General features: G+C 39.8%; 1 protein-coding gene and 1 long non-coding RNA gene across 13 annotated transcripts in view; one reads left to right on the plus strand and one right to left on the minus strand.

Moving 5' to 3' along the window:
* The window catches only part of LOC136316695 (uncharacterized), a 37500-nt gene extending 12319 nt beyond the window's left edge, over positions 1-25181 (minus strand). Inside the window, exon 1 of the long non-coding RNA XR_010727789.1 lies at positions 24735-25181. This is a non-coding gene — a long non-coding RNA (uncharacterized lncRNA). The remainder of the gene's footprint in view (positions 1-24734) is intronic.
* PICALM (phosphatidylinositol binding clathrin assembly protein) overlaps positions 24207-26606 on the plus strand; it is a 134193-nt gene continuing 131793 nt past the window's right edge. For 7 of the 12 annotated variants that reach the window (XM_066248627.1, XM_066248650.1, XM_066248638.1 and 4 more), the window contains exon 1: positions 24208-24674. In XM_066248627.1, the coding sequence (XP_066104724.1) occupies positions 24545-24674 (130 nt within the window). In that variant the 5' untranslated portion in view covers positions 24208-24544. Of the gene's footprint in view, positions 24675-26606 lie in introns of all 12 variants that reach the window. The other 5 variants (XM_066248669.1, XM_066248680.1, XM_066248699.1 and 2 more) reach the window with 3 other exon arrangements.

Consider the following 26606-nt stretch of genomic DNA (forward strand, 5'->3'; position numbering starts at 1 on the left):
AAAATTAGTGCACACTTGTATTGCGTTGTGGTTGACTATAAGCATAATACCTTTTTATTTTTTAGTGATTTTATTTATTGATTTTAGAGAAAAAGTCAGGGGGGAGGAGCAGGAAGCATCAACTCATAGTTGCTTCTGATATGTTCCTTGACCAGACAAGCCTGGGGTTCCAAACCAGCGACCTCAGCATTCCAGGTCACAGCCCTATCAACTGTGTCACCACAGGTCAGGCCATAATATCTCTTTTTACAAAGATGCTCATTTTTGAATGAACAAATGGCTGATGAGGGTAGAGTTGAAGGGCAATGTTTACAGAGAGACAAAATCTGGTCATGGACTTAAAATTCTTCTTCAGTTTCATAAATATGTCTCTGCTTTCCACTTGGATTTAAATGTATTCTTGCGTATAGATCATATCCTTTACAGCAGTATTTCTCAGACTTTGGAATACTTCATAACTATCTGAAAAGTTGGTTTAAAAATGTAGAAAATCTCTAGCCCAACCCTCTGAGATTTGCTTTGATAGGTAACTAGGCATTTGTCAGTTGTTTTTTTAATTAATTTATTTTTTACAGAGACAGAGAGAGAGTCAGAGAGAGGGATAGATAGGGACAGACAGGAACGAAGAGATGAGAAGCATCAATCATTAGTTTCTCGTTGTGCATTGTGACGCTTGAGTTGTTCATTGATTGCTTTCTCATATGTGCCTTGACTGCGGGCCTTCAGCAGACCAAGTGACCCCTTGCTTAAGCCAGTGACCTTGGGTCTAAGCTGGTGAGCTTTGCTCAAACCAAATGAGCCTGCACTCAGGCTGGCGACCTCAGGGTCTCGAACCTGGGTCCTCAGCATCCCAGTTCGATGCTCTATCCTCTGCGCCACCGCCTGGTCAGGCGCATTTGTCAGTTTTAACTAACCAAAATTTAACTCTACTTTCCATGTTCATCCTAATTTCCCTATAGAGCAATCTATCTTTGTGCCCAGGTGAAGAGTCACTTGGGCCTGGGCCTTAGACCTCATCATTTGAAGGTACTTATTCAGAACTTTCAGTCTAGAGCAGAGATGCAATGATAAAGTTAGAACTGGGGGTAATTACAATGTCATTCCTGGAGTATGATTGTTTTTGTGGTTCCTCTAAAGCTTCCTTGGATATCATCTCTGGTCAATTCTATGAACTTCTTTTTATTATTTATTTATTTATTTATTTATTTATTTTAGAGGAGAGAGAGAGAGTGAGAAAGAGAGAAAGGGGGAAGGAGCAGGAAACATCAATCCCATATGTGCCTTGACCGGGCAAGTCTAGGGTTTTGAACTGGGGACCTCAGCGTTCCAGGTCAAGGCTTTATCCACTGCACCACCACAGGTGGGGCCTATGAACTTCTGATATCCTTCCAGTCAGCTCCTTCTTTGTCTAGTTGGTTTCCAGTCAGTTCCTTCTTTGTCTAGTTGGTTTCTGTTGCTTGCAAGAGAAAATTATAACAAATATAGATGTATACTAGTGAGACACAGGAACATATTTTTTAGCAAGTTCTCCAGGTGTTTCTAATGCAGGTGGGTCCTAAAACAACACTTTGAGAGTACATGGTATCCTAGTATTAATGTAGAAGGCACTCAACAAATGCTTGCTGGATAACTGAATGGATAGATCATGAATTCTTTGTAAAGTAGCCTGAGTTCAGGTCTACTAATGTTAGACTTTTGTCAAAAAAATGTAAGGATACTGATGTTGATCCCTCAAATTTTCTTGTTAAGTGTATGTGCTATTTTATTTCACTGTAGTTAAAAACCATATATTTTATTTATTTTTTTTAATAATTTTATTTTTTTAATGGGGCGACATCAATAAATCAGGATACATATATTCAAAGACATCATATCCAGGTTATCTTGTCGTTCAATTATGTTGCATACCCATCACCCAAAGTCAGATTGTCCTCTGTCACCTTCTATCTAGTTTTCTTTGTGTCCTTCCCCTTCCCCCTTTCCCTCTCCCTCTTCCCCCTCCCCCCATAACCACCACACTCTTATCAATGTCTCTTAGTCTCACTTTTATGTCCCACCTACGTATAAAATAATGCAGTTCCTAGTTTTTTATGATTTACTTGTTTCACTTCGTATAATGTTATCAAGATCCCATCATTTTTCTGTAAATGATCCGATGTCATCATTTCTTATGGCTGAGTAGTATTCCATTGTGTATATGTGCCACATCTTCTTTATCCAGTCATTTATTGATGGGCTTTTTGGTTGTTTCCATGTCCTGGCCACTGTGAACAATGCTGCAATAAACATGGGGCTGCATGTGTCTTTACGTATCAATAAAAACCATATATTTTAAATCACTTTAGAAATGTCACAAATAGGCGGGAATTGATAAGAAACAATTCATATTAGAATCTTACCAATAATGAAGAAATGAAATTTTATAGGTGTGGCCGTAAGTTTTTGTTTGGCTTTTGTTTTTCTTTACGGATGATAGCATAGATCTTTGAAATCTTGTATACTTCTTCGGTATTTTATATAGAAAAGAAAAATAATAAACCCATAAAGACAGCTAATTTAAATAGCCTTTTCTCTTTTTTTGTGACAGAGACAGAGAGAGTCAGAGAGAGGGACAGATAGGGACAGATAGACAGGAAGGGAGAGAGATGAGAAGAATCAATTCTTTGTTGCAGCACCTTAGTTGTTCACTGATTGCTTTCTCATCTGTGTCTTGATCAGGGGGCTATAGCAGATCGAGTGACCCCTTGCTCAAGCCAGGGACCTTGTGCTCAAGCTGGTGAGCCTTGCTCAAACCAGATGAGCCCACGCTCAAGCTGGCAACCTCGGGGTCTCGAACCTGGGTCCTCCGTATCCCAGTCTGAGGCTCTATCCACTGTGCCACCACCTGGTTTTCTTGCTTAAGTAGGTTAAAAAGTAGGCCAGTGGCTTATGGAATTTTTATGACTTTGACCTTGATGGTCACTTCTTCAAAAACTGGAACTTAGACCATACTAAGATTAGTTTTCTTCCTAGGACTTTTCCACTCATGATCTCATCAGTGTTCTAAAAAGTACTTATATGTATCTGTGATGGACCTTTGTAAGAATATTTTTTATGTAAGGATAGAGCCCTCTTTATTACTCATACATCCTCAAGAAATGTGGTTAAGTACCAGTGCACTCCAGGGATCTAGGATTAGTTGACATATCTTTGGAGCAGTTTGGCTCCCCACTACTAATTTCCCAAGCTCTTCAATTTGAGAGGCAATATGACACTGGTTAAGAACTCTGACACACAATTTGAGTCCTGATTCTGCAACAATCTAGCTACAGTTGTGGATTTGTCTGTCTTCTCCCACTACTTATGGAGGGATATTTTTTGTGATCTTACCACCTGGCACATACTTAGTATTCAGCTTATGTTTATTTAATGAAGCTTGAATGAATTCCTAACCTTAAGCAACTCGCAGTCTTCCTGGATTTCAGACTTGTCATGTGGCAAAATAGACTGGCTATTTATTTCCAGGTATGACATTCTGTGATTATATGATCTTGTGTATCCTGAAACCAACTTCCCTAAGCAATGTCTCTTGTTTGGGGCATTGAGAAATGGCATTGTATTACTTGCTTTGTTGTAAGTGGCTTCCTCATATCTGAGTCATTCTTACTGAAAACCATTTCAAATAGCTTGCAGTATTGCTGTATATTTAGTAGAGAACAGCCTGGATAATTGCCTATCCAATATTTACTCTTATTGTTTGGGGCAGTTCTCTTCTCCATGAAGACTGCTGAGATATTTCACATAGCTTCCTCCATCTCAAGAATTTGGTACTTATCTGGTTAGATCGACTTGACTACACTTCCACAAATTTGTTGGTCAGCTAACAGAGTTCAGGGAATCTATCCATCTACCCCTTTATAGTAGAGAGAGTTTTTCTTGAAGAATCATAGAAACATAGGGGTTGGAATCATAACATCAATATTGTAGAAAGTTAGAATAGGAAGGATCACAAGTTTGTTGTGGCTGCCTGGTGGGGTATAGATGGGGAAAAGTCTAATTAGGCACGTCTCTGAGTTGTCCGCATTCTAGCTTCAACCGTCTCAAGAACAAACCTGCTTTTGTCCATTTTACGCAGTGATCTTCTGAATAAGCTTACTTTTACATTTGATGTTAGCTAAAAGACTGAGAAGTGATGAATAAGCTTATTTAAAATTTTTTCTGCTATTAAATAAAATTTTGACCTGACCTACCAAGTCTACTTTGTCATTTACAGAGAAAGAGACTCAGCAAGTAAGGGATTTGCTCATAAGAGATTACTGAAAGATCTAAACTGGCTCCTAAATTTCAAAAAGATTGTCACAAGTAGATCTGAAGGTATAGGTAGGAAAATCTGCAGTAAGAGATTAACTTTATAATTTACAAAGCACTAATACAGATATATCATTGGTCTTCACAATAGACTTTTGAGGCAAGAAGTACAGGTATTATTAACCCCAATTTACAGATGAGGAAACTGACACTGGACAAGGTCAAGTGGAATGCATAAGGCTGAAAGTTTTACAGCCTGGCCTGGGGCTCAAGTCTTCAAACCTTGAACCCAGTTTTTTTTTTTTTTTCTTTTTATTTATTTTATTTTATTTTATTTTATCACACCACACTGTAGACTAAAGAAAAACACATGACAAATAAATGTGTCAGCATGTCTTAGCAACACGAATTGGTAGTGGGTAGCAGACTAGCACACATTCTGTTGCCTAAGGATATGATTTGGCAATTGTGTGCATTTCCCCAATGTCATCCTATGCTGCCATTACTCACAGTCTGAATCATTCACATTGTTTCAATTAGGGAAACATTTGAGCATACTTTTCCATGTGCTATTTTAGCAATATCAATTGCTAATTATGAAGACAAAATTACCATATTAGATTATAAGAAAACCTGTCTTTGGGTTTTGTCAGGTTTTTATTCCTGTTGGCTAAAAATCTTTTGGTATTCCTTATAAGAATTTATTTAGCCAATTAGCCTGACCTGTGGTGGCGCAGTGGATAAAGCCTTGACCTGGAATGCTGAGGTTGCCGGTTCAAAACCCTGGGCTTAAGGCTCCATTGGAGCAATGATGGCCCGGGCGCTGGGGATGGCTCTGTGGCCTCTGCCTCAGGCGCTAGAGTGGCTCTGGTTGCAACATGGCGACGCCCAGGATGGGCAGAGCATCACCCCCTGGTGGGCAGAGCTTCGCCCCATGGTGGGCGTGCCGGGTGGATCCCGGTCGGGCGCATGCGGGAGTCTGTCTGACTGTCGCTCCCTGTTTCCAGCTTCAGAAAAAATGCAAAAAAACAAAAAACAAAACAAAAAAAACCCCTGGGCTTGCCCTGTCAAGGCACATATGGGAGTTGAAGCTTCCTGCTCCTCCCCCCTTCTCTCTCTCTCTCTCCTCTAAAATGAATAAATAAATAAAAGTAATTTTAAAAAAAGGAATTTATTTAGCCAATTAAAAATAAAAATGAAGGCCCTAGCCAGTTGGCTCAGTGGTAGAGTGTCAACCGGGCATGTAGACGTCCCAAGTTTGTTTCCTAGCCAGGGCACACAGGAGAAGCAACTATCTGCTTCTCCACCCTTCCCCTCTCCTTTCTCTCTCTCTCTCTCTCTCTCTCTTCCCCTCCTGCAGCCATGGCTTGATAGGAATGAGTTGGTCTTGAGCGCCAAGGATGGTTCCATGGCCTCTGTCTCAGGCTAAGAATAACTCAGTTGCTGAGTAATAGAGCAATTATCCCAGATGGGCAGAGCATCACCTCCTAGTGTGCTTGCTGGCTGAATCTTGGTCACGGTACATAGGGGAGTCTGACCTCGGCCTCCTCTCCTCTCATTAAATAATAAATAAATAAAAATTTAAAAAATTTTTTTGAGAGAATGAGAGGGACAGGAGGGAAGAGAGCATGAGAAGCATCAACTATAGCTGCTTTTACTTTAGTTGTGTACTGATTACTTCTCCTATGTGCTTTGACCAGGGCTGAGCCAGTGTCTCCTTGTTCAAGCCAGCGACTCTGGCTTTTCACTCCAGTGGCCTTTGAGCCCACACAGGCAAGCTTTTGGGATTGTGTGGGCAATTCCCCTGCTCAAGTCAGTGACCCTACGTTGACCAGCCCGTGCTCAGAGCCAGTGACCTTAGAGTTTTGAACTGGCAACCTCAGTATTCTGGGTTGATGTTTTATCTACTGTGCCACTATTGGTCAGGTAAAAATACAAAAAATTAAAAATTAAAATAAATAAAAAAAAATTTTTTTTTTAAAGAAAGAAGAAAAAAATTTACTTAGCCAAAATGCTTAATGTGAACTTAGGTAAATTTTCCTGTGTATTTATGTCTAACATTCTCTTTTCTCTTCCCATTCTCTACTCTTTATCTACATCAGTAATAATTATTCACTACTGAAAATGTAAAATATCTTGTCAAGGGTAAAAAGAATATTTAAGAAGAAATAAATTTGTAATCTTACAACATAGGGCACAATACATAATAATAGATTGAAACATTTTAGAGATTAGATTGTGAAAATAAGAGAGTATTTGAGAAAAGAAAAGCTAGGCTTTCTGGGGAAACAGCTGTGGGGTACTTTAAAATGCAATGTATAAACCAGTTTGAAGTTTGAAGATAAAAGTCATGTTTGGCGAGTTTACCTTTCTCAGTACTCTTGGAAAGGTTCTAGGGCCCTCTACGTCATAAAAATTAATGAACTGTGTGAAATGCAGGGAAATACTTTAAACTAATTTCACAGTACAAAAAACCCAGGGTATTCAGCCCATTTTGGAAGAACAGAAGCATATTTTTTTGAAAAATTGCTATTATATTTATAAGCTAGGGTTAATTAACAAATTTCCTCTTCTTGAAGAAGTTGTTTAGGCCTAACCAGTGGTGGCACAGTGAATAGTGTCGACCCCGAACACTGAGGTTGCCAGTTCAAACCCAGGGTCATCGGCTTGAGCCCAAGATTGCCGATTTGATCCCTGGTCAAGACTTTGACCATATGAGAAGCAATCAATGCACAACTAAGTGGAACCATGAATTGATGCTTCTCTCTCTCTCCCTCTCTAAAAAAAAGTTGTTTGGGTATCTTTGGTTTCTACAGGAAGAATGACAATAATATTTGGGATAGGGAGTAGAAAAAAGATGATGATCATGAAGCTAAGGGTAGATCTTTCTCTTTACTTTGCCCAAGAGAGAACACTATATGAGGACTTTAAAAGATCTTTATGTCTCTTGGCATTAGGTATAGATGAGAAAGATGGAAAGGTACAAAAACCCTGGTTCAGATATAACATAAACTAATTTCTGTCTTATATAAATAAAGTCTGCAAGTAAGCAGTCCAGGGTTGTTGGCAAGGCAGATCTATAATCATCAAGGACACAGACTCTTTTTCTACCCTGTTGCTCCCTCACCCTCAGCACGTGGCTTCTACCTAGTGGCCCAGACTCATTGCTGGAGCTTTATCCATTACATTTTATTTTCAGTCCAAATGGATGTAAGGATAAAGAAAGCTGCATGAGCTCTCTCTAATGAGCCTTCCAGGAAATCCCAAAGGACAATTCTGCTAACATCTCATGATTAGAATTAGTTACATGGATATACCCAACTGCAATGGAAGCTTGTTTTCCCCCTTCTCTTTTTGAGTGGCTATATATCCACCTAAAATCAAGGTTCCATCACCAAGCAAGGATAGGGGAGTATATATTTAGGATTGTATCTATCACAAGTCTTTTTCTCTTACCATTCTGGTTAGCAGTTGCCAACCACTTGGGCTAATGCTACATGACTTTGCTTGAAATCCCCTTATTTCCCCAATCTGGACAAAAGCATATAAATAGCTGCTGCCTGTGGTCCAGTAGAAGAGAGGCAAACCTGAAGAGGTTTATTTTTTCCCTACAACTTGCTGGGTAATGCATCTCAGGCGGTTCAGTTCTAGATACAGTTGCTCCTTGTGGAATTCCAAAAGAACTGAAACTTAGAATAAAATTCTATGGTATCTTCACTATATTTCTAAATATACAGACCTAAATTTAAATGTTATTTAAAATGGCATATGGGCCAAATAACCAAATTTCAAGGTGGTATGAACCTGTGTACGATGAGATTTTTTTCTGAGAGAAAAATAGCTCTATGCAGTTCAAATCTAAACAAGACACCTTCAAACATCCTGTAATTTATTTTCTAGAAAGGATCATGGGAATAATAGTGGAAGCCAGAAAGAATGCAAATAAACTCAGAATTCGTTTCAAAAAGACTCATGGGAGAATCAAGGTTCATATGCCACTGATAAAAGCAAGAACTAAGGGTATAAAGGTGGCTAACTTAAAAAAATTACTATTCAATCATATAAAAACTTGTTACATGAAGTAGAAGGAGTACTTTACTTGTCTCATTGAATCTATTTTAGACTATTAATTTACAAAATATTACATTCCTAATTTTCTTACTCCATTGATGGCTCAAATTGATCATCACTGGTTTTGACAAACACTCATTTATTGAGTGTTTATTGTGTTCCAGGCATTGTACTAAGTGGTAGAAAACAATGTCTGCCCTCAAGGAGCTCAAGCTTGGTGATGACAAGTTACTTATAATTTTCATTGTTACAAATAATAGTACCATTATACTCTGTGATCTCAGAACTAAGAATTTAAGATTAAGAGACATGAATGGTTAACCAAGAACAAAGAAAAAGGAGTATAGGTTTGGACTAAAAAACATTCATATGAACTTTAGCCCTGTTAGTTACTACCTGTGCCCTTAAGCAGGTTACTTAACCATTCTAAATTTCAGTTTCTTTCAGGAAGACCACATGAGCTATATACTATGTTTTAAAACAAACAAAATGCCATCCCTCTGTCTTCTTCCTGTCCCATAATAGTGCTGTTAATTCCCATAGTCCCATAATTCCTACTGTTATCTAGTCCTATTTTTTTTAACCAATGAGGGAACTGTTATATGTGTGTCTATGGGTGTGTGTGTGTACATGTGTGCAAATGTCATTAAATAGCACTCCTTTCCTCTACCTGTCTTTGGAATCAGCTGAGAGACAGATATAGGAGTGAGACAATTGAAGATTAAAATAGCAGCTTCATTAGTTGTAAAAAGCTAAATTGAAATATATGGCTTTGATAGGTGGTCACATTTCATCCTCAAATTGGATACTTATTCATCTAGAAATGGGTATATTAGACACCCGCAGGCCTCCCTAAACAGGTGCAGGCCTTGTACTACTTAGCAGAAAGGAGACCAGATACAGGTCTCTGCAGTCAGGCAGACCCAACAGGGTGAAGGCTATGTACAGGACTAGAGATAGGGTGAGGTGAATGAGGCACGTAGGGTACAAAATTCAAGGAGACCCTCATTCTCAGGCTCATGATCACATCTGCCTCTTGACCTTGAGTGTGAGGGGCTGCTGATATTTTGTGTTCCAGGTAACTTACTAATCCTGGCCCTAGTCAGTCATGTCCATCTTTTTCTTCAACTCATTAATCAGGTATATCCCTCCTCCTCACCTGGGGAGAGTGAGCATGGAGGCAAAGGAAGGCCATGGGTATTACCCTTGTGGATGTCTCTGCACATGGGAAGAGGCTAGGAAAACAGACCTTCCTTCTAAAAGGGGCCATAGAAGTGAAGTTTCTTGCCAAGGCTATACAACCGGTGGAGGCTAGATGTCTCTCAGGACTCCTAATTCCTGTTCATAAAAAGATGATATCATGCAGCTTTGAGTAATTAAACCCATTCACTAGAGCATTCAATTAACCAGGTATTTTATTATTAATGTTATCATTATCATTAGTATTTGCCTTCATGACTTTTCTAGATGATTTGAGCAGATTACATATTAAGTTATATATAAACTCATATAGCATGTAGTAAGATAAATGGTGGCTTTCCAAATGGTATGTCCACATCCTGGAATGTGAAAATGACCATATTTAGAAAAAAGGTCTTTACAGGCTTAATTACATTAAGGGTCTAAAAAAAAAAAAAATTAAGGATCTGGACATGAGATCATCCTTGATTATATGGGTAATGGGTAGGCTCTAATTCTAAGATGTTTCCTGATAGGCAACACACAAAATACAGACACATGGCAAAGAGGAGAAGGCCATGTGAAATTGGAGGCAGAAAGTAGAGTTATGCAGCCAAGGAACACCTGGAGCTTCCAGAAGCTGAAAGAGACAAGGGAGGATTCTCTTCCAGAGCCTTCAGAGAGCGCGCAGCCCTCCAACACAGGATTGTGGAATGCTGGCCTCCAAAACTGTGAGAGGATAATTTTTTTTTCTGAGAGAGAGAGAGAGAGAGAGAGAGAGAGGAGAGAGGAAGGGAGAAAGATGAGAAACCAACTCGTAGTTGCGTCACTTTAGTTGTTCACTGATTGTTTCTCATACGTGCCTTGATGGAAGGGGAGGGATGTCAAGCTAAGCCGGTGACCCCTTGCTCAAGCCAGCAACCTTGGGCTTCAAGCCAGTAAACTTTGGGCTCAGGCCAGCAACCATGGGATCATCTCAATGATCCCATGCTCTAGCTGGTGACCTCGCATTCAAGCTGGCAAGCCTGTGCTCAAGCTGGATGAGCCCACGCTCAAGCCTGCAACCTAGGGCTTTTGAACCTGGGTCCTCAGCCTCCCAGGTTGATGCTCTATCCACTGCACTACCACTGGTCAGATTCTACTGTTTTCAGTTACCAAATTTGAGGTAATTTGTTACAGCAGCCCTAGAAAACTAATACATTGTGTGTATGTGTGTGTGTGTACATATATATGTATTATATATACACATATATATTATATATATACATGTGTACCTATATATGTATATGGCAGTGTATTTGTTTTTATTACAAAACTTAGTGGCTTAAAACAACATCTCACATAGTTTTTGTGGGTCAGGAATTTAAAAACAATTTAGCTGGGTAGTTTTGGCTCTATGTCTTTCCTGAGGTTGCAATCAAGCTATTGGTCAGAGCTTCTGATGACTTGGCTTTGGTGCCTGAGGATCTGCTTCCAAGATGGCCCACTTACAAGGTTGGCAAGTTAATGCAGGCTGATGGCAAAAGGCCTGCATTCTTTGTCATGTGGACCTCTCCATTGGACTGTTTGAGTGTTCTCAAAACATGGTTGCTGATGTCTGCCAGAGTGAGTGAGCCAAGTGAGAGCAAAGTGGAAGCTGCAATATTTTTAATGACTTGAAACCATATACCATCATTTCTTCACCATTTTATTTACCACACAGGTCACTCTTATTCACTGTGAAAGGGGACTATACAAGGGCATGAATACAAGTAGGTAAGGATCACTGATGTCTATCTTGGAGGTTGGCTAGCACAGGTCCTAAACTTTTCAGGGTATTTATGGAGCCAGTATACTTTCTACCTGGTCACTAGAACCATTATATTTGGAGCCATAATGCTAAACTATATAAAAAACAATTTGGAGTTATAGACTTAAGTTATTACAAGTTATTTAAATATTGAGTTTGCTTTCATATTTTAGGTTGAACCATATGAAATTCACTATTTTTATGGGTAAATAATTATATCAGCAATTTCATGTTTTCAACGTGCTACTTATAAGGAACTATAAGCTAAGATACCTTAGATCAACTTTTTTTTTTTTTGAGAGAGAGAGAGGCAGGAGGGGGAGAGAAAGAGAGAGAGAAGCATCAACTTGATCCACTTAATTGTGCATCCATTGATTGCTTCTCATATGTGCCCTGATGGGGTTCGAACTGGTGACCTCGAGGTAAAGCCCTGACCAAGGCTCAAACTGGTGACTCCAGGCTCAAGCCAGTGACCCTGGGATTGAACCGGTGATTGCAGTGCTCCAGGATGATTCTCAATGCACTGTGCCATCAGCCAGGGCACTTAGATCAATTTTTGATGTTATAAATATAAAAAACACTTTTCTTTCAAACCATTAGTTAACCATACTTTTAAGTAAAAATAAGCTGTTTTTCAAGCACACCAGTTATTTGAAATGTTATTAAACTTTGATGTTCCCATAAAGTTTTCAGCACATAAGCCAAAGAATCTATGAGGGCAATGTATCAGGGTGATGTTATGAAAGTCATTGAACATCCTTGGAGCCAATTTTCCTCATCCATCAATAAAGGAATTGGACTAGATGACATCTAAACAGACTTCCTGTGCAAAAAATTTTAATGTGTATTTATATGCTGTGTATGAGCCACTTCCAGTTCCTTTCTTAAATTCATGGTAACAACAATATATATATATATATATATTTAATTGAGTTGTAAGAAAAAGTTTTTAACTAAATACGTTTATTCATTAACACGTAGTATTAATAGTTAAACTGAAGGTTCCTAATGTTTTTTATTAGTTCTGAGAGTCTCCTTCCTCCTTTGTTTCTAGAAAGCATAGACTGCCCTTCAGTAAATCAATTTTCTTAATATGACTTTCTGTATTTGACAACATATTTTGGGTTCACATATTTTTCATGTGCCAAGTACTGCATTTTTCATTTCCCACAGAATCAGGACAAACTGTACATCCCCTGCTGTGTCCAGGGCAGATCTGGCTAAATGTCAACTATGTTAATTGGTATATAGAAAACAGCAGCTCTATTTTTATCTGATTGAAAATCCCCACAAACATTCTCCTCTAAAGTAAAGCTATGTCAGTACAAAGTGACTTAATTATGGTAAAAAGTTTGGCAGATGTGTCTCTGCTGCCTTCACTTCACTGTGGCATGCAGAAATGCTGCTATTACCTGGTATCTTTCAGGATCAAAAATTTAATCTCACTTCTGGAGGTTCAGAATTTGGTATTCAAAACTTTCTGTGGCCTGACCAGGCAGTGGCGCAGTGGATACAGCGTCGGACTGGGATGTGGAGGACCCAGATTCGAGACCCCGAGGTCGCCAGTTTGAGCATGGGATCATCTGGTTTGAGCAAAGCTCACCAGCTTGGACCCAAGGTCGCTGGCTTGAGCAAGGGGTTACTTAGTCTGCTGAAGGCCCACGGTCAAGGCACATATGAGAAAGCAATCAATGAACAACTAAGGTGTTGCAACATAAAACTGATGGTTGATGCTTCTCATCTCTCTCCGTTCCTATCTGTCTGTTCCTATCTATCCCTCTCTCTGACTCTCTATTTTATTTAGAAAAAAAAAAACTCTCTGTGGACTGCCAATCGGAATGAAATATCTTCACTTTAAAGTGATATTTTTAAACAAAAGATTTATAGAACTATCTATAGAACCTTATTTAAAAGGTAGTTTGAAATATTTTACTCTACTTTTAAAAAGACTCCATGTTAAAAATTGCCCCAGGATGAGCAGGTTATGTAATATAATTGCTTTAGTTAATTAGGGCGTGGGAGGTGTGGGTGTAAAGGAGTAAAAGGTAATGAACTTTGATAAATTTATATGAGCAATGACAAAGTACCAGGGAAGCTTAATTTTATCAGAAGGCAACTATATCTTTAGTACTCCTTCAAAATTGTATGCTGCCTCTTTAATGTTGGAATTCCCCAGAACTCTGTCTCCTTCCTGGGAACTCATTCCAAGTTAACTTCAATACTCCATGATTTTGCCAACTACTTGTATACTCATATTGCTTGGGTCTATAACTCCAGCTTATTGACAGCCACATTAATAAATGTGACACATTAATAAACTAGACAGTTCCATTTGGGTGTTTACTGAGCACCCCAAATCAATATATACATTCTCCCAGTTTCTGATCTGCATATAAGGAGCTTAGAAGTTACTACTCTGTCTTAACAACAAGTAAAAAGCTGAACAAACTGAAAAATCAACTCTTCTTAGATCTGTAAGAGAAGTCAGGTCACAAGGTTTGCAAACCACTGTTCCCCCACCCCCCCAATATAGGAGAAAACAGAGAATCACAACTTATTAGAGCAGAAACCCCCAAGCACAAACCTACACAGGAACTAGTACAAGAATAGGAAAACCTAAAATGTAATTAATAAATTGCTGGAGACTCAAGCACTTGTGTGAACAAGCCTCAGAGCTAAAAACTCTAGGGGAACTCAGGTATAGCCTCCCTTACTTACCCCGACTTTTGTGAGTTTTACCTCCAGGAGCTCTATCAGGCCCTCATTGTGAATACCACAGAAAATTCTCCTGGTGCTTCCATCAGGAGAAGGGGAAAAGAAACCATTTTGAAATATGCCTGAGCATTTTGTTTTTAATAAGGTCTACTTGCAGAAGAAACTATTTTACCAGAATCTAATTTGCTGTGGTTTTATCAGAGCCTAACCTGATTTTAAAAAAGGGATATACACAAATCCAGCCTCTTCTGGTCATCCTGCCCTACCTAAGGGGTTGGGGTTGGTGGAAACTGAGTAGCATGGGTAGGGTATACAATAGATAGAAACAGACTCACCAGAAGACTGGGACCCAACCATAGGACTACAGAACACGTTTTTCCTGTTACTTTACCATCACACCATAAAAAGCCTTTATATTAGAGTTCCTTTTACCCAGTACATTATATCTAGATTTGAACAAAAATTTATAAGAAACATTAGAAAGGAAAAAACACAGTTTTAAGAGATTGAACAAGCATCAGACCAGAGTCAGATATGGCAGGGATACTGAAATTATCAGACTGGGAATTTACAGCAACTATGATTGACATGATGAGGGATCTAATGGAAAAAGTCGACAGTATATAAAAACAGATGGATAGTATTAGCAGACAGATGTAAATTATAAGAAAGAATAAAAAATAAATACTAGAGATCACAACCACTGTAACAGAAATAAAGAATGCCTTTCGTGGGCTCATTAATATATTAGACATGGCTGAGGAAATCCATGACTAGACTTTGAGGTTGAGGATATGACAACAGAAACTTCCAAAACTGAAAAGCAAAGAGAAAAAAGAGTAATGGAATATCCAAGAACTGTTGAACAGTTACAAAAGTTGCAACATATGTGTAATGAGAACACCAGAAGGAAAAGAAAGAAAGAAACAGAAGCAATATTTAAAGCAATAATAACAGAGAATTTCCCCAAATTAATGTCAGACACCAAACTACAGATTCAGAAAGCTCAGAGAACACCAAGCAGGATATATACCTTTAAAAAAATTATACCGAGGCATATCATATTCAAACTTCAGAAAATCAAATGCAAATAAAAAATCTTGAAACAAGCCATAAGGAAAAAACATGTTATCTATCAATAACCAAAGATAAGAACCATGCAAGCTAGAAGAGGGGGAAGTAAAATATTTATACTGTGGAGAGAAAAAACCCCCACTAGTTTAGCTAGTGAAATAAGACAAGAAATGGTATGTAGTCTGGGATAGAAAAAAATAACACTGTCTCTGTTCACAGATGACATGATTGTCTATGAAGAAAATCTGAAAGAATTGAAAATAAAATCCTCATGGAACTAAAATATGATTAAAGTAAGTCTTCAGAACACAAGGTCAATAAACAAAAGTCAAGTAGTTTCTGTGGGGATTGTAGGAGGGAAAGGGGGGCGGAAGAAGGTGGAGGAGGATATAAAGAAGATAGATGGTGATAGAAAAAAAAAGTCAACTAGTTTCCTATATTTCAGCAATACACAAGTGGAATTTGAAATTAAAAACATCATTTATATTAGTACTCAAAAAGTGAAATACTTAGATACATATCTACTAAAATATATATAAGATTTATATGAAGAAAACGACAACATTCTGGTGAAGGCTGTAAAAAAAAAAACCCTAAATAAATGAAGACATATTCCATGTTTATGGATAGGAAGACTCAGTATTGTCAAGATTTCATTTCTTACTAACTGAACCATAGATTCAATGCTGTCTCAGTCAAAGTCCCAGCAAGTTATTTTATGGATATCAACAAACTGAATTTAAAGTTTACGTAAAGAAGCAAAATCCCAGAAGAACCAACTTAATATTGAAGGGGAAGAACAAAGTTGAAAGATTGACATTACCCAAGTTCAAGACTTGGTATAAAGCTATAGTGATCAAAACAGTGTGGTATTGGTGAAAGAATAAACAAATCAATCAATGGAGCAGAATAGAGAATGAGAGAGACAGTCACATAAAAATATGTCAACTGATCTTTGACAGAGGAGTAAAGGCAATACAATAGATCAAAAACAGTGTTCTGTACAAGTGGTGCTGGAAAGGTGGACATCCACATGCAAAAACAAACAAAAAGAATATAGACACAGACCTTAGACCTTCACAAAAATTAACTCAAAATGGATCTTAGATCTAAATGTAAAATGCAAAACTTAAATTTATAGTAGATAACATAGAAAAACCTAGGATAAAACCTAGAGGACTTTTTGGTATAGCAATGACTTTTTAAATATAATACCAAAGACATGATCCATCAAAAAAAAAATTGGTAAGCTGGACCTTGTTAAAATAAAAAAAAACAACACTCTTCTGTTCTGCAAAAGACAATGTCAAGAGAAAGAAAAGACAAACCACAGACTGGGAAAAAATATTTGCAAAAGATACATCTGATCAAGGACTTATTCAAAGTATATAAAGGACTCTTAAAACTTAACAATAAGAAAACAAACAACCCAATTTAAAAAATGGGCAAAAGACGTGAACAGATAGCTTATCAAAGAAGATATATAGATGGCAAGTAAGCATATGGAAATATGTTCAATATCATATGTCATTAGGGAATCCAGGACACTGAAAACACCAAATGCTGGTGAGTACATGGAATAACAGGAACTCTCATTCATTGTTGCTGGGAATGTAAAATGGTACAGCCACTATAGAAGACAGTTTGGCAGTTTCCTACAAAACTAAATATACTCTTATCACACTGTTCAGCAATCTTTTTAAAAAATTGTTTATTTATTTTAGAGATAGGAAGGGGGGAGGGACAGAGAGAGAGAGAGAGAGAGAGAGACATTGATTTGCTGTTTCACTTATTTATGCATTTATTGGTTGATCCAAGGTTGCAGATAGAACCTGCAACCTTGGCATATTGGGATGTAACCAACTGAGCTACCCAGCCAGGGTTAGACTTAAGTTTTCAATTCATTTGGGTAATACCAAGGGATAAGATTACTGGATTGGGGCCCTGGCTGGGTAGTTCAGTTGTTTAGAGCACTGTCATGATACACCAAGGTTGTGGGTTACTTGATACTACAACGGTGGATATATGGCATTATACATTTGTTGAAACCCACAGAATGAGCAACACCTAAAGTGAAACCTTATGTAAACTATGGACTTTGGCTGACAATAATGTGTCAGTGTAGGCTTATTAACTGTAACAAATGCACCATTGTGCATATTAATAGTGGGGAAGGTTGTGCATATTTAGGAACAGGGAATTTGGGAATTCTTTATATTTTACACTCAAATTTTCTGTGAATCTAAAGCTACTATTAATATATAAATTTTATTAATTTTTTTTTTCTTCTTTTCCAAGTGAGAGGAGGGGAGATAGAGAAACAGACTCCCACATGTGCCCTGACTGGGATTCACCTGGCAACCCCATTTAGGGCTGATGCTCTGCCCATCTGGGGCCATGCTTGCAACTGAGCTATTTATAGTGTCTGAGGCAGAGGCTCCATGAGCCATCCTCAGCACCCAGGCCAATGTGTTTGAACCAATTGAGCCATGGCTGTTGGAGAAGAAGAGAGAGAGAGAGAGAGAAGAGAGAGAGAGAGAGAAAGAGAGAGAGAAGAAGGGGAAGGGGAGGAATAGAGAAACAGATCGTTGCCTCTCCTGTGTGCCCTGACCGGGAATCAAACCCAGGACAACCACATGCTCTACCACTGAGCCAACAGGCCAAGGCTAAATAAAGAAATCAATGAGTCCAAACTGAATGCATTATTCTTTCTCTGCCACCTTCCCAATTTCCTCTTTAACCAGTATTATCCTTTTCGGGGAATAGAATCAGGATATATTCAGATAACCCCAATCAAAAATCTAGGAATCAACCTAGATTTTGTGTTCTCCTTTATCTATTTCATGTAACCTCTTTATCAAGTCCTAAGCATTTTATCTCCTATCCCTAGAATCTAGACGCTTCTTTCCCTCTATAATGCCACTGACAAAATGCCCTCTACCCACCAGCCAGTTTCCCTTGACCTGCCCTTGAGCTAAATGTTATGAACTAGAACAACTTTTTATGACCTTTTCGTTTCCTAATATTCTATTGGATAACTTACATCTGGCCTAATGCAGAACATAAAATGTAAAACTTAGCTGCTCAAAACTCTCTTGATATCTTATGACAAGCCTTTAATTAACAACCAAAGCAATACATGGGTAGAGGAATGAGAGAAGAGAATAATAGTTTATGGCTCTGGGACATCTTTTAATATTTATATTAATTTAATTTAGAAAATGAAAGGGGCCACTAAGATCAGTTAGTCCTTCATGACATACCTGTCTGTAGAATCTTTTCAGTGCACTCCCATTGCCTTCAGGACAATATCCAGATTCTACTTTCTTCCTTCCAACTCCATTCTGTCCCTATTCTGCATTCACCCAGTTGTTCAGGCCAAAAGCCTAGAAATCTTCCTTGTACAGTCTCTTTTCCTTGAGCCACTGTCCCAAGATTTGACTCCTTACTAGTCAATCCACCAGCAAACTAAATATACAGTGTGCCCGTAAAGTCATGGTGCACTTTTGACCGGTCACAGGAAAGCAACAAAAGACGATAGAAATGTGAAATCTGCACCAAATAAAAGGAAAACCCTCCCAGTTTCTGTAGGATGATGTGGCAGTATGTGCGTATGCGCAGATGATGACGTAACACCGTGTATACAGCGGAGCAGCCCACGGCCACGCCAGTTGAGTGGACGGTACAGAGGAAAGTTCAGTGTGTTCTGTGGCTTGCTAAATTCGAATCTGTGACCAAAGTGCAACGTGAATATCAGTGCGTTTATAATGAAGCGCCACCACATAGGAATAACATTACTTGGTGGGATAAGCAGTTGAAGGAAACTGGCAGTTTGGTGGAGAAACCCAGTTCTGGTAGGCCATCAGTCAGTGACGAGTCTGTAGAGGCTATATGGGATAGCTACCTAAGGAGCCCTAAAAAATCTGTGCGTGAGCCCACATCGAACTGCACTGAATAGGTATGAAACTGGGAGAGTTTTCCTTTTATTTGGTGCAGATGTCACATTTCTATCATCTTTTGTTGCCTTTCCTGTAACCGGTCAAAAGTGCACCATGAGTTTACGGACACACTGTATATCTAAATCTACCTACTTCTTTTCATTTCCACACCAATTCTAATCCAACTCAGTGTCACTGACTACTCTTCTGGTCTAAAGCAATTCTTCATACAACAGCAAGAATGTGCATAAAATATATATATATTTTTTGGCCTGACCAGGTGGTGGCGCAGTGGATAGAGCGTCAGACTGGGATGTGGAGGACCCAGGTTCGAGACCTGAGGTCGCCAGCTTGAGCGCGGGCCCATCTGGTTTGAGCAAAGCTCACCAGCTTAAGCCCAAGGTCGCTGGCTCGAGCAAGGGGTCACTCGGTCTTCTGTAGCCCCCTGGTCAAGGCACATATGAGAAATCAATCAATGAACAACTAAGGAGCCCCAACGAAGAATTAGTGTTTCTCATCTCTCTCCCTTCCTGTCTGTCCCTATCTGTCCCTCTCTCGGACTCTGTCTCTGCCACAATATATATATATATATATATATATATATATATATATATATACACACACACACACACACACACACACACATATTACATATTTTACATATATATATGTATATATATATTTTGATATCATGTCATTCTTCTGTTCAAAACATCTGATGACTTTTCATCGCATTCTGAATGAAATCCCAATTCCTGCCAAAGCTCATTGTTTTAGTTTCCTACTGCTACTATAACAAAATGAGAACATAGTGACTTACTCAACAGAAACTTATTCTCTTATTTTATTTTAGACTTATAACCTCAAGAAGAGAAGAGGCCTGTATAGTGGATGTTAGTAGTTTGGGCAGAGATTGGTTAGAATTTATAAAGTAGGTGAATTACTAGTACACTTGAGTCTATGCAGACTTACAGTTAAACTGTTCATCTGTGGTCTAATCTTATACCATATAAATCTAAACAACCTGTTAAAACAATACAAGCTTAAATAATTTGTGCTCCATATCATGGAATGGTATGGTTGGTCATTTTAGTTTTTGCTTCATTTCATTTTGCAAATCATTTCAGTTTTTGCTTTATTTCTCAGTCCCTTTCTTTTGGTCAATCTTTAGCCTAACCTGGAAGAAAGACCATTACTTTTCTGGGGAAATGATCTATTCAGATCTACATTGCTATTTAAAAGTTGCAATTATGTATTGAGTTTTTCATGGTAGTCTTAGTGGCCTATGTTTTGTTTTTTTGTTGGATGATCGTTTGTAAGTCATCTAGCAGTGGCTGTATAGAAGCACTTAAAACTCTAAAGATCACATATCTGGTAAATGTAATGCAGACAGATGTTAAGAAAAAACTTATTAGAGTTTGCAAGGCATTTCAAAGCTATATTCCTAGATTTTTAAAACTGGATAATGAAAGCATGTGGATGTTCCTTATATAATCAAGTTTTCCCCCCTTTGAATAGAGTTTGTCTAATCTTACCAACATATGAAGAATTAGTTCTACATCTGGTCATTGTCAAGGACACAGGTCTTGGTAATACCGTGAGGTAAGGACAAGGATGTCCATTAACAATCTAGGACCTTAATCCTGATAAGGGTGAAGAAAATAGCCAAGAGTATAAAGAAGCACAGCTTAGGGGATACACAAAGAACATGGCAATCTATGGGGTCTTGGTTGCGAACAGCCTACTTTATGCAGTCTTCAGCTTGTTCCAGGAATCTACTAGTCATCTATTCACATGGGGCATCCAGCTCTGGATATTATCTAGACTCCTTACATTTCTTAAAGCCATATCTCTGAGATCATTTCCGAAGTCTCTTTCTGTTTTTCATTCATTTCTCTTGCCACACTGGCCTCGCAGTTCTTCTGCAAACAAGTTAACCTTGTTTCTGCCTGAGAGCCATTCTACTTATCGTTTTCTTTATACAAAATGAGCTTCCTATATTTGCACAGCTGATTCCCATAGTCCATTCAAGTCACATGTGACCTCCTTAGAAAGGCTTTCCCTTGTCATCTAATTTAGAGTCTCCTTCCCGTCATTCTTTACTCTTTCACCCTGCTTAATTTTTCTTCATAGCTCTCATCACTCTCTCCATTTATTTCATATTTATTTATTGTTTGTTATATGCCCCATTCGAATACAGGCACCTTTCAAGAAGGCAGAAAACTTTTCCATAATGTTCACTGATAAGTTTTTGGGACCTAGAACACTATGTAGCATACATAAGTGCTCAATAACTACTTGCTGATTGAATAAGTGAAAACCTCACATACACCATGTGAGCCATATAAAACTACCCTCAGTTCTGCAATGGCTTCTTTTGCATACATGGTTTTCCTCTGCCTAGAATCACTTCTCCCTGATTCCCTCACAGTACTTAATCATCCTTCAAGATTTCTATGTCACTGTCCCTGAGAAACCTTCATTGCTTTTTCAGCATCTATTGATATTACCATGTGGTTTTTCTCCTTCCTTTTATTTATGTGATGAATCACATTGATTGATTTGTGAATATTGTACCAGCTTTGCCTCCCCAGAGACCCCAGAAATCTTAATGGCTCAAGTATCAAACTTTTATTTTTTGTATCCCACTTTTATTTTGTTTCACAATTAGAGAGTTTTTGATGATGATTCAGGGTCAAGATTTGGTTAATCTTGCCTTTTAAGGCAAAGGTTATATTTAATAACTAGTCTACACACCATTTCTAAAAAGGTATAAAAGGTCTAAATACATATTAAAATTGTAAAATCAAAAGTCAAATTAAAATTGTATAATTTTATACAGTCATACAGACCTGAGATCTCATTCTAACTCCCCCATTTAGTAGCTGAGCAAATTTAAGCAAGTCACTAAATTTTTCTTAAGCCTCAATTTCTTCATCAGTTAAATGGAGAGAAAAGAAGTGTATTAGGCAGGGTAGCTTATTTCAGAGTTTCTCTCTCTCTCTTTCTAAAAATCAATAAATGAATTAAAAAACAAAACAAAACCCTGTTGTTCCCCCTTAAACCCTACACCTCTCTTTTTTAAATTGGGGAACCTAGGAAATATCGTGTGCTATTCAAGCTTTTCCATCTATTTCTGGTTCTGTCATTTATAATGAAAATAAATAGGCTTTAAGTTGGTGATCACAGTTAAGAGCTGATTAGTTTCCAAAGTACTGATGGGTTCATCATTAGAGCAGTATTCAGCATCTAGAAAAATGCTTGACACATAGTAGGTGTTCAATACATATTTTTTGAAATGCAGTCTAAGAATTAATAAAATACTGAAATAAGGATGATAGATAATTATGGGATGGAAAAAATGTAAGTGTGAAAAAGTAGGCAGATTATATCAAATGAGTTTTGGTCTTTCCAAATGGGTAACTTCAAAATGTTTTCATTCACTCATTCAACCAGCATTTGCTTTAAGAATGAAATATTTAGAAATTGATAGCTAAAGGCTATGCTTATGATGACCTCATCAGGGGGCTTATCAGTACAGAGTTTCAGTCCAATTCTAACTTAGTGGAATCTATAGAAGAGTAGCAATGGTGACTGACATGTCTTGAGAATAGGGTAACTGCACTGCCAGATAGAAACAGGGCAGCTAACTGGACACCAAACTGCAGATGGACTACAGATGCACTGAAGGAAGTCATTACAGTTTTGTGAAATTTGTGACTGGCCTGACAAAGACAAGCCTGCTGGTTTAAGAACTGTATGTTCTTGGCAAAAGCATGGTGTTGCAGAATTTCACCAGCCATAGTGCAAAAAAGGGTGGGGGAAAGGGAGGATACCACAAAATTCATGATATGATACATAAAATGTTAACTGTTAGCTTTGCATCTTTTGAGAGTCACCAGATTGAAGCACAGTATTTTAGATCTGGCTGGCAGATGGTGTACACAGAGTTTCTGAGTACGTTAGCATTACATTTGAAACTAGCAGAATTACATAGAACTGTCATTGTAATTTAACATTCATATAGATTTTAAAACATCCCAAAAACCAGGTAAAAAGTGGGGCATTAATAACATTTTAAAAGACTTTGTTAATAGATTTGGATTTCATAGAACATATTCACAGGATATAATAATTTTTCTAAAATGTGTACAGGGTAGTGTCAATGTTTTCTTTCCCTGAAACTCTGGTTTAGGCAAGAGAAAAGGGAAGAAAGACTAAACCAGGGGAGATAGCAGGTAGTGATGCTTCAATTTTTTGAATGGGACGTGTCCATTTACTACTTCTCTAACTTCTTCCTTCTATGGTCTGAACCTTGAATCACATCAGTTAGCCTTATAGGGTTCACGCCAATCTCTGGTTGACATCATCCTACTACTTCCTTTTTCAAATTCCACTGAAACTATCAATATGTTTCCTGTCCTGTTTGACACCCTAGAGAAAGAATACTGCTTGCTAGTATCTAAACTTAGACTGGCTGAACATGTCGAGTTTTCAAAGAGAAAGAAAAACAGGTGACATTTCCAAGCCTTTCAAAAAAAGAGGAAAAACCCCAGCCCTTCTGGGGTCAGTAAGCAGGGAGAGTACAATAGGGAGAGGCCTGCTATGAGGCTCAGGAAGTGGGCCGGCTGAAGCCTTTTCCTCTCCCTTACAGTCTGGAGGATGGCCTTGGGGGCGTCCCTAAACCAATTCTTGATTCTGCTAGGGGAGCCCTGGGAGCCAGAACTCTGACAGCCCCTTCCTCCGGGGCTGGAAGGCAGCTGCACCTCCTTTTTGTCAAGCTATTGCTTTCAGCCAAAGCCACTAGGACAACCTTGGAGCGGTCGGTGTAGGAGAGGGTACCAGCGGACTCCCCGCGCGCCGGACTCCCCGCCCCGCCCCCTCTCTGTGACCCCGCGGGACTCAGCCTCGGGCGACTTGATAGCTAAAATCGTCACTTGACGCGGCCGCCCCCGCACAGCGACACCTCGCCCCTCCTCCTGCCGCCCCGGGCGGGCCTCCTGTTGCGCCCGCCGGGCGGGTGCCATCACGTAACACGCGGGCACCGCCCCGCTCTTCCCTCGCTGAGCGAGGGGGGGCGGGCGTCGAAAAGGAAAGAGAAGGGGAAAGGGGCGGGAGGAGGAGAGGCGGTGCTCGAGTCACGTGACCTGGGCAGCCCGGAAAGCTCCGAGGAGGAGCCTGGCGCCGCCATTTTCCTGCAGCTGCCTGTCCCTCCTGCCCTGCCCGGCTCCAGCTGACCAGGGAAGGGGTGGGCTGAGCTGAGGCGGGGGCAGAGGAGCGCCCGACGCCGTGCCTGACCCCGCGGGTGACACGAGCCGGTTCTTTCCGGGCTGGGTGGCAGCGCGCGGCCTTGAGCCCCGCCCCAGGCCGGCGGGCGGAGAAGGAGCCGGTGGGGGTCGGGGGTGCGGTGGGGGGTGGGGGTCCTCCGGCGCTTGGGGGTCCCAGTCCCCGCCGGCTGCGGAACGGGAGGGGTGGCGGAGGAGCCGCAGAGATGTCCGGCCAGAGCTTGACGGACCGAATCACCGCCGCCCAGCACAGTGTCACCGGCTCCGCCGTATCCAAGACAGTATGCAAGGCCACGACCCACGAGATCATGGGGCCCAAGAAAAAGCACCTGGACTGTGAGTGAAGCCGACTGCCGCCCCCGCGACCCGCGTCTCTCTCCCCTTCTCCTTCCTTACCCCTCGTTAGCTGCCTCTTGCCATCCTGCGTCCTGTCTGGCGCGGCGGGTCCTCAGGTCGTGCTGGCTCGGTTCTTTCTGCTCCCATCACACCTGCCTTCACGGCTTCCGTTCCCTGTCTGAAGATCCCTGACAAGCCACTCCCCTCCGGCTTCCTCGGGACCCTCGCTGCCCTGGAGGCTGCCCCGCGATGCCCCGTCGCAGCCGGCCAGCTTGCCTCCCCACCTGGCCTCTCGCCTCCCTGCCTTCCCGGTGTCCGGCTCTTGCGCCCGGCGCGGCCCGTGCTGCCTCGTCGCCCTCTCCCGAGCGTCTCCCGCTGGCTCCGGGTCTCACCGGCCCATTGTTTCCCATTAGCTTCCCTCGGGTTTCCGTAAACGCCTGGCGGCGTGAACCCAGATCCCCTTTTCTCGGCAACCCCGAGGGTTGCCTCCCTTTGAAGTGATTCCCACTTCCTTTGCTCCATGAACCTCTTCTCTTCCTCCCCACTTTGCTCTTCCACCTTTGCAGCCCACATTTGGGTTACTTTGCCTCTAGTTTCAGTTAAATTCCTTCGTTTCCTTTTATTTTAAATATACCCAATGCCCAACTTTTGTCCCAAATTACTTTTCTTCGTTGGTGTGGAAGTAAAGGAATTCTATCTGGTGTAGGGAAGCTTTGTTGAATGGTGGGGTTTTTAATTGCCTCCGGTGGAATTTAAGTCATGTATTTTCTGTCTTTTGACGGGGGTAAGTTGTGAATGCCAGGCAACCCCCCCGCCTTTAATTGTTGTTCTAATAGGGATGCGGGAAAAGGTTTGCTGATACCTGGTATTTTTTCCCAGAACTGTTAAACCTGACGATTTTAATATAGAGGCTTGATTGTGAAGCTTTTGGAATTCAAAATGGATTAGTAATCAAACCTACAAATAACATACATCTTAAAAACTGGTGAAAATTGGTGATGCTTGAGTTTGGATTCCTTTTTGGTCTTATGCTGTCGATCTTTTCGGGGACTAGCATTTCTTTTAGGCGTAATATTACTCCATTCACTAGTTCTAACTCCTCCCAACTTTTTCCAAAGCTGGAAGCCACCTGTAATATCCACTTTCTTTCCACTCTTTTAACTCAAGGTACAAAGCTCAATGAATTACTCAAGCTTTGCCTCAGGGGAGCTTTGACCCGAACCTATTAAGGGAAAATAGGGAAATAGATACAATAAGTTCGTCTTTTAAAAATATACTGGACACTTAGCCTGATTGACTTCATCCTGCGTGAAGGTTAGTTTGCTTTCCTGATAGAAGCAAGAGACAGCCTGTCGCACTGAAAAGAAATTCACTGACAGGAGTCCGGTTTTGATTTCTCATTTGGACTTTGGACATAAGGCTTGCACTTAAAAAAATGTACGAAATGTGAATTCTTCCAAGATACTTTGTTCATGAAGTACTGTTAGAACAAATTATTGCTACAGACAAACTCATTATTCATTGTCACTGATTCCTTCGCTGGACAAGTTAAAAAAACATACATCATTACTGCTTGGTCCTCTCTGATGCGCAAGTTATGCAGGCTGCTTTTTAAGTTATCAGTCCTTGCTTGTGTAGAGAATGCAAAATATATTTAAATGTTGACATTTTAATACACAGAAATTCTTTGAAATGCATTATGAAACTGATATTTTTTGATTATTTGTTATTTGGAGTAGACATTTCTACTGTATATCTCTTTAAATGACTACTTGACTGGCTCTACCTGACCTTATGGTTTGCCCTAACGCTGTGTTAATGCTTTTCTTGTTTTTCTTTTTCTTTTTGGTAATAGGGGTAAGTGAAGAAATTACTTTAACTGTGAACTATTGTCCTGTTCCTTTCAAAATGGTAAATTATAACGAATCCATG

This window comes from Saccopteryx bilineata, chromosome 1, assembly GCF_036850765.1.
Source record: "Saccopteryx bilineata isolate mSacBil1 chromosome 1, mSacBil1_pri_phased_curated, whole genome shotgun sequence".
Taxonomy (NCBI): domain Eukaryota; kingdom Metazoa; phylum Chordata; class Mammalia; order Chiroptera; family Emballonuridae; genus Saccopteryx; species Saccopteryx bilineata.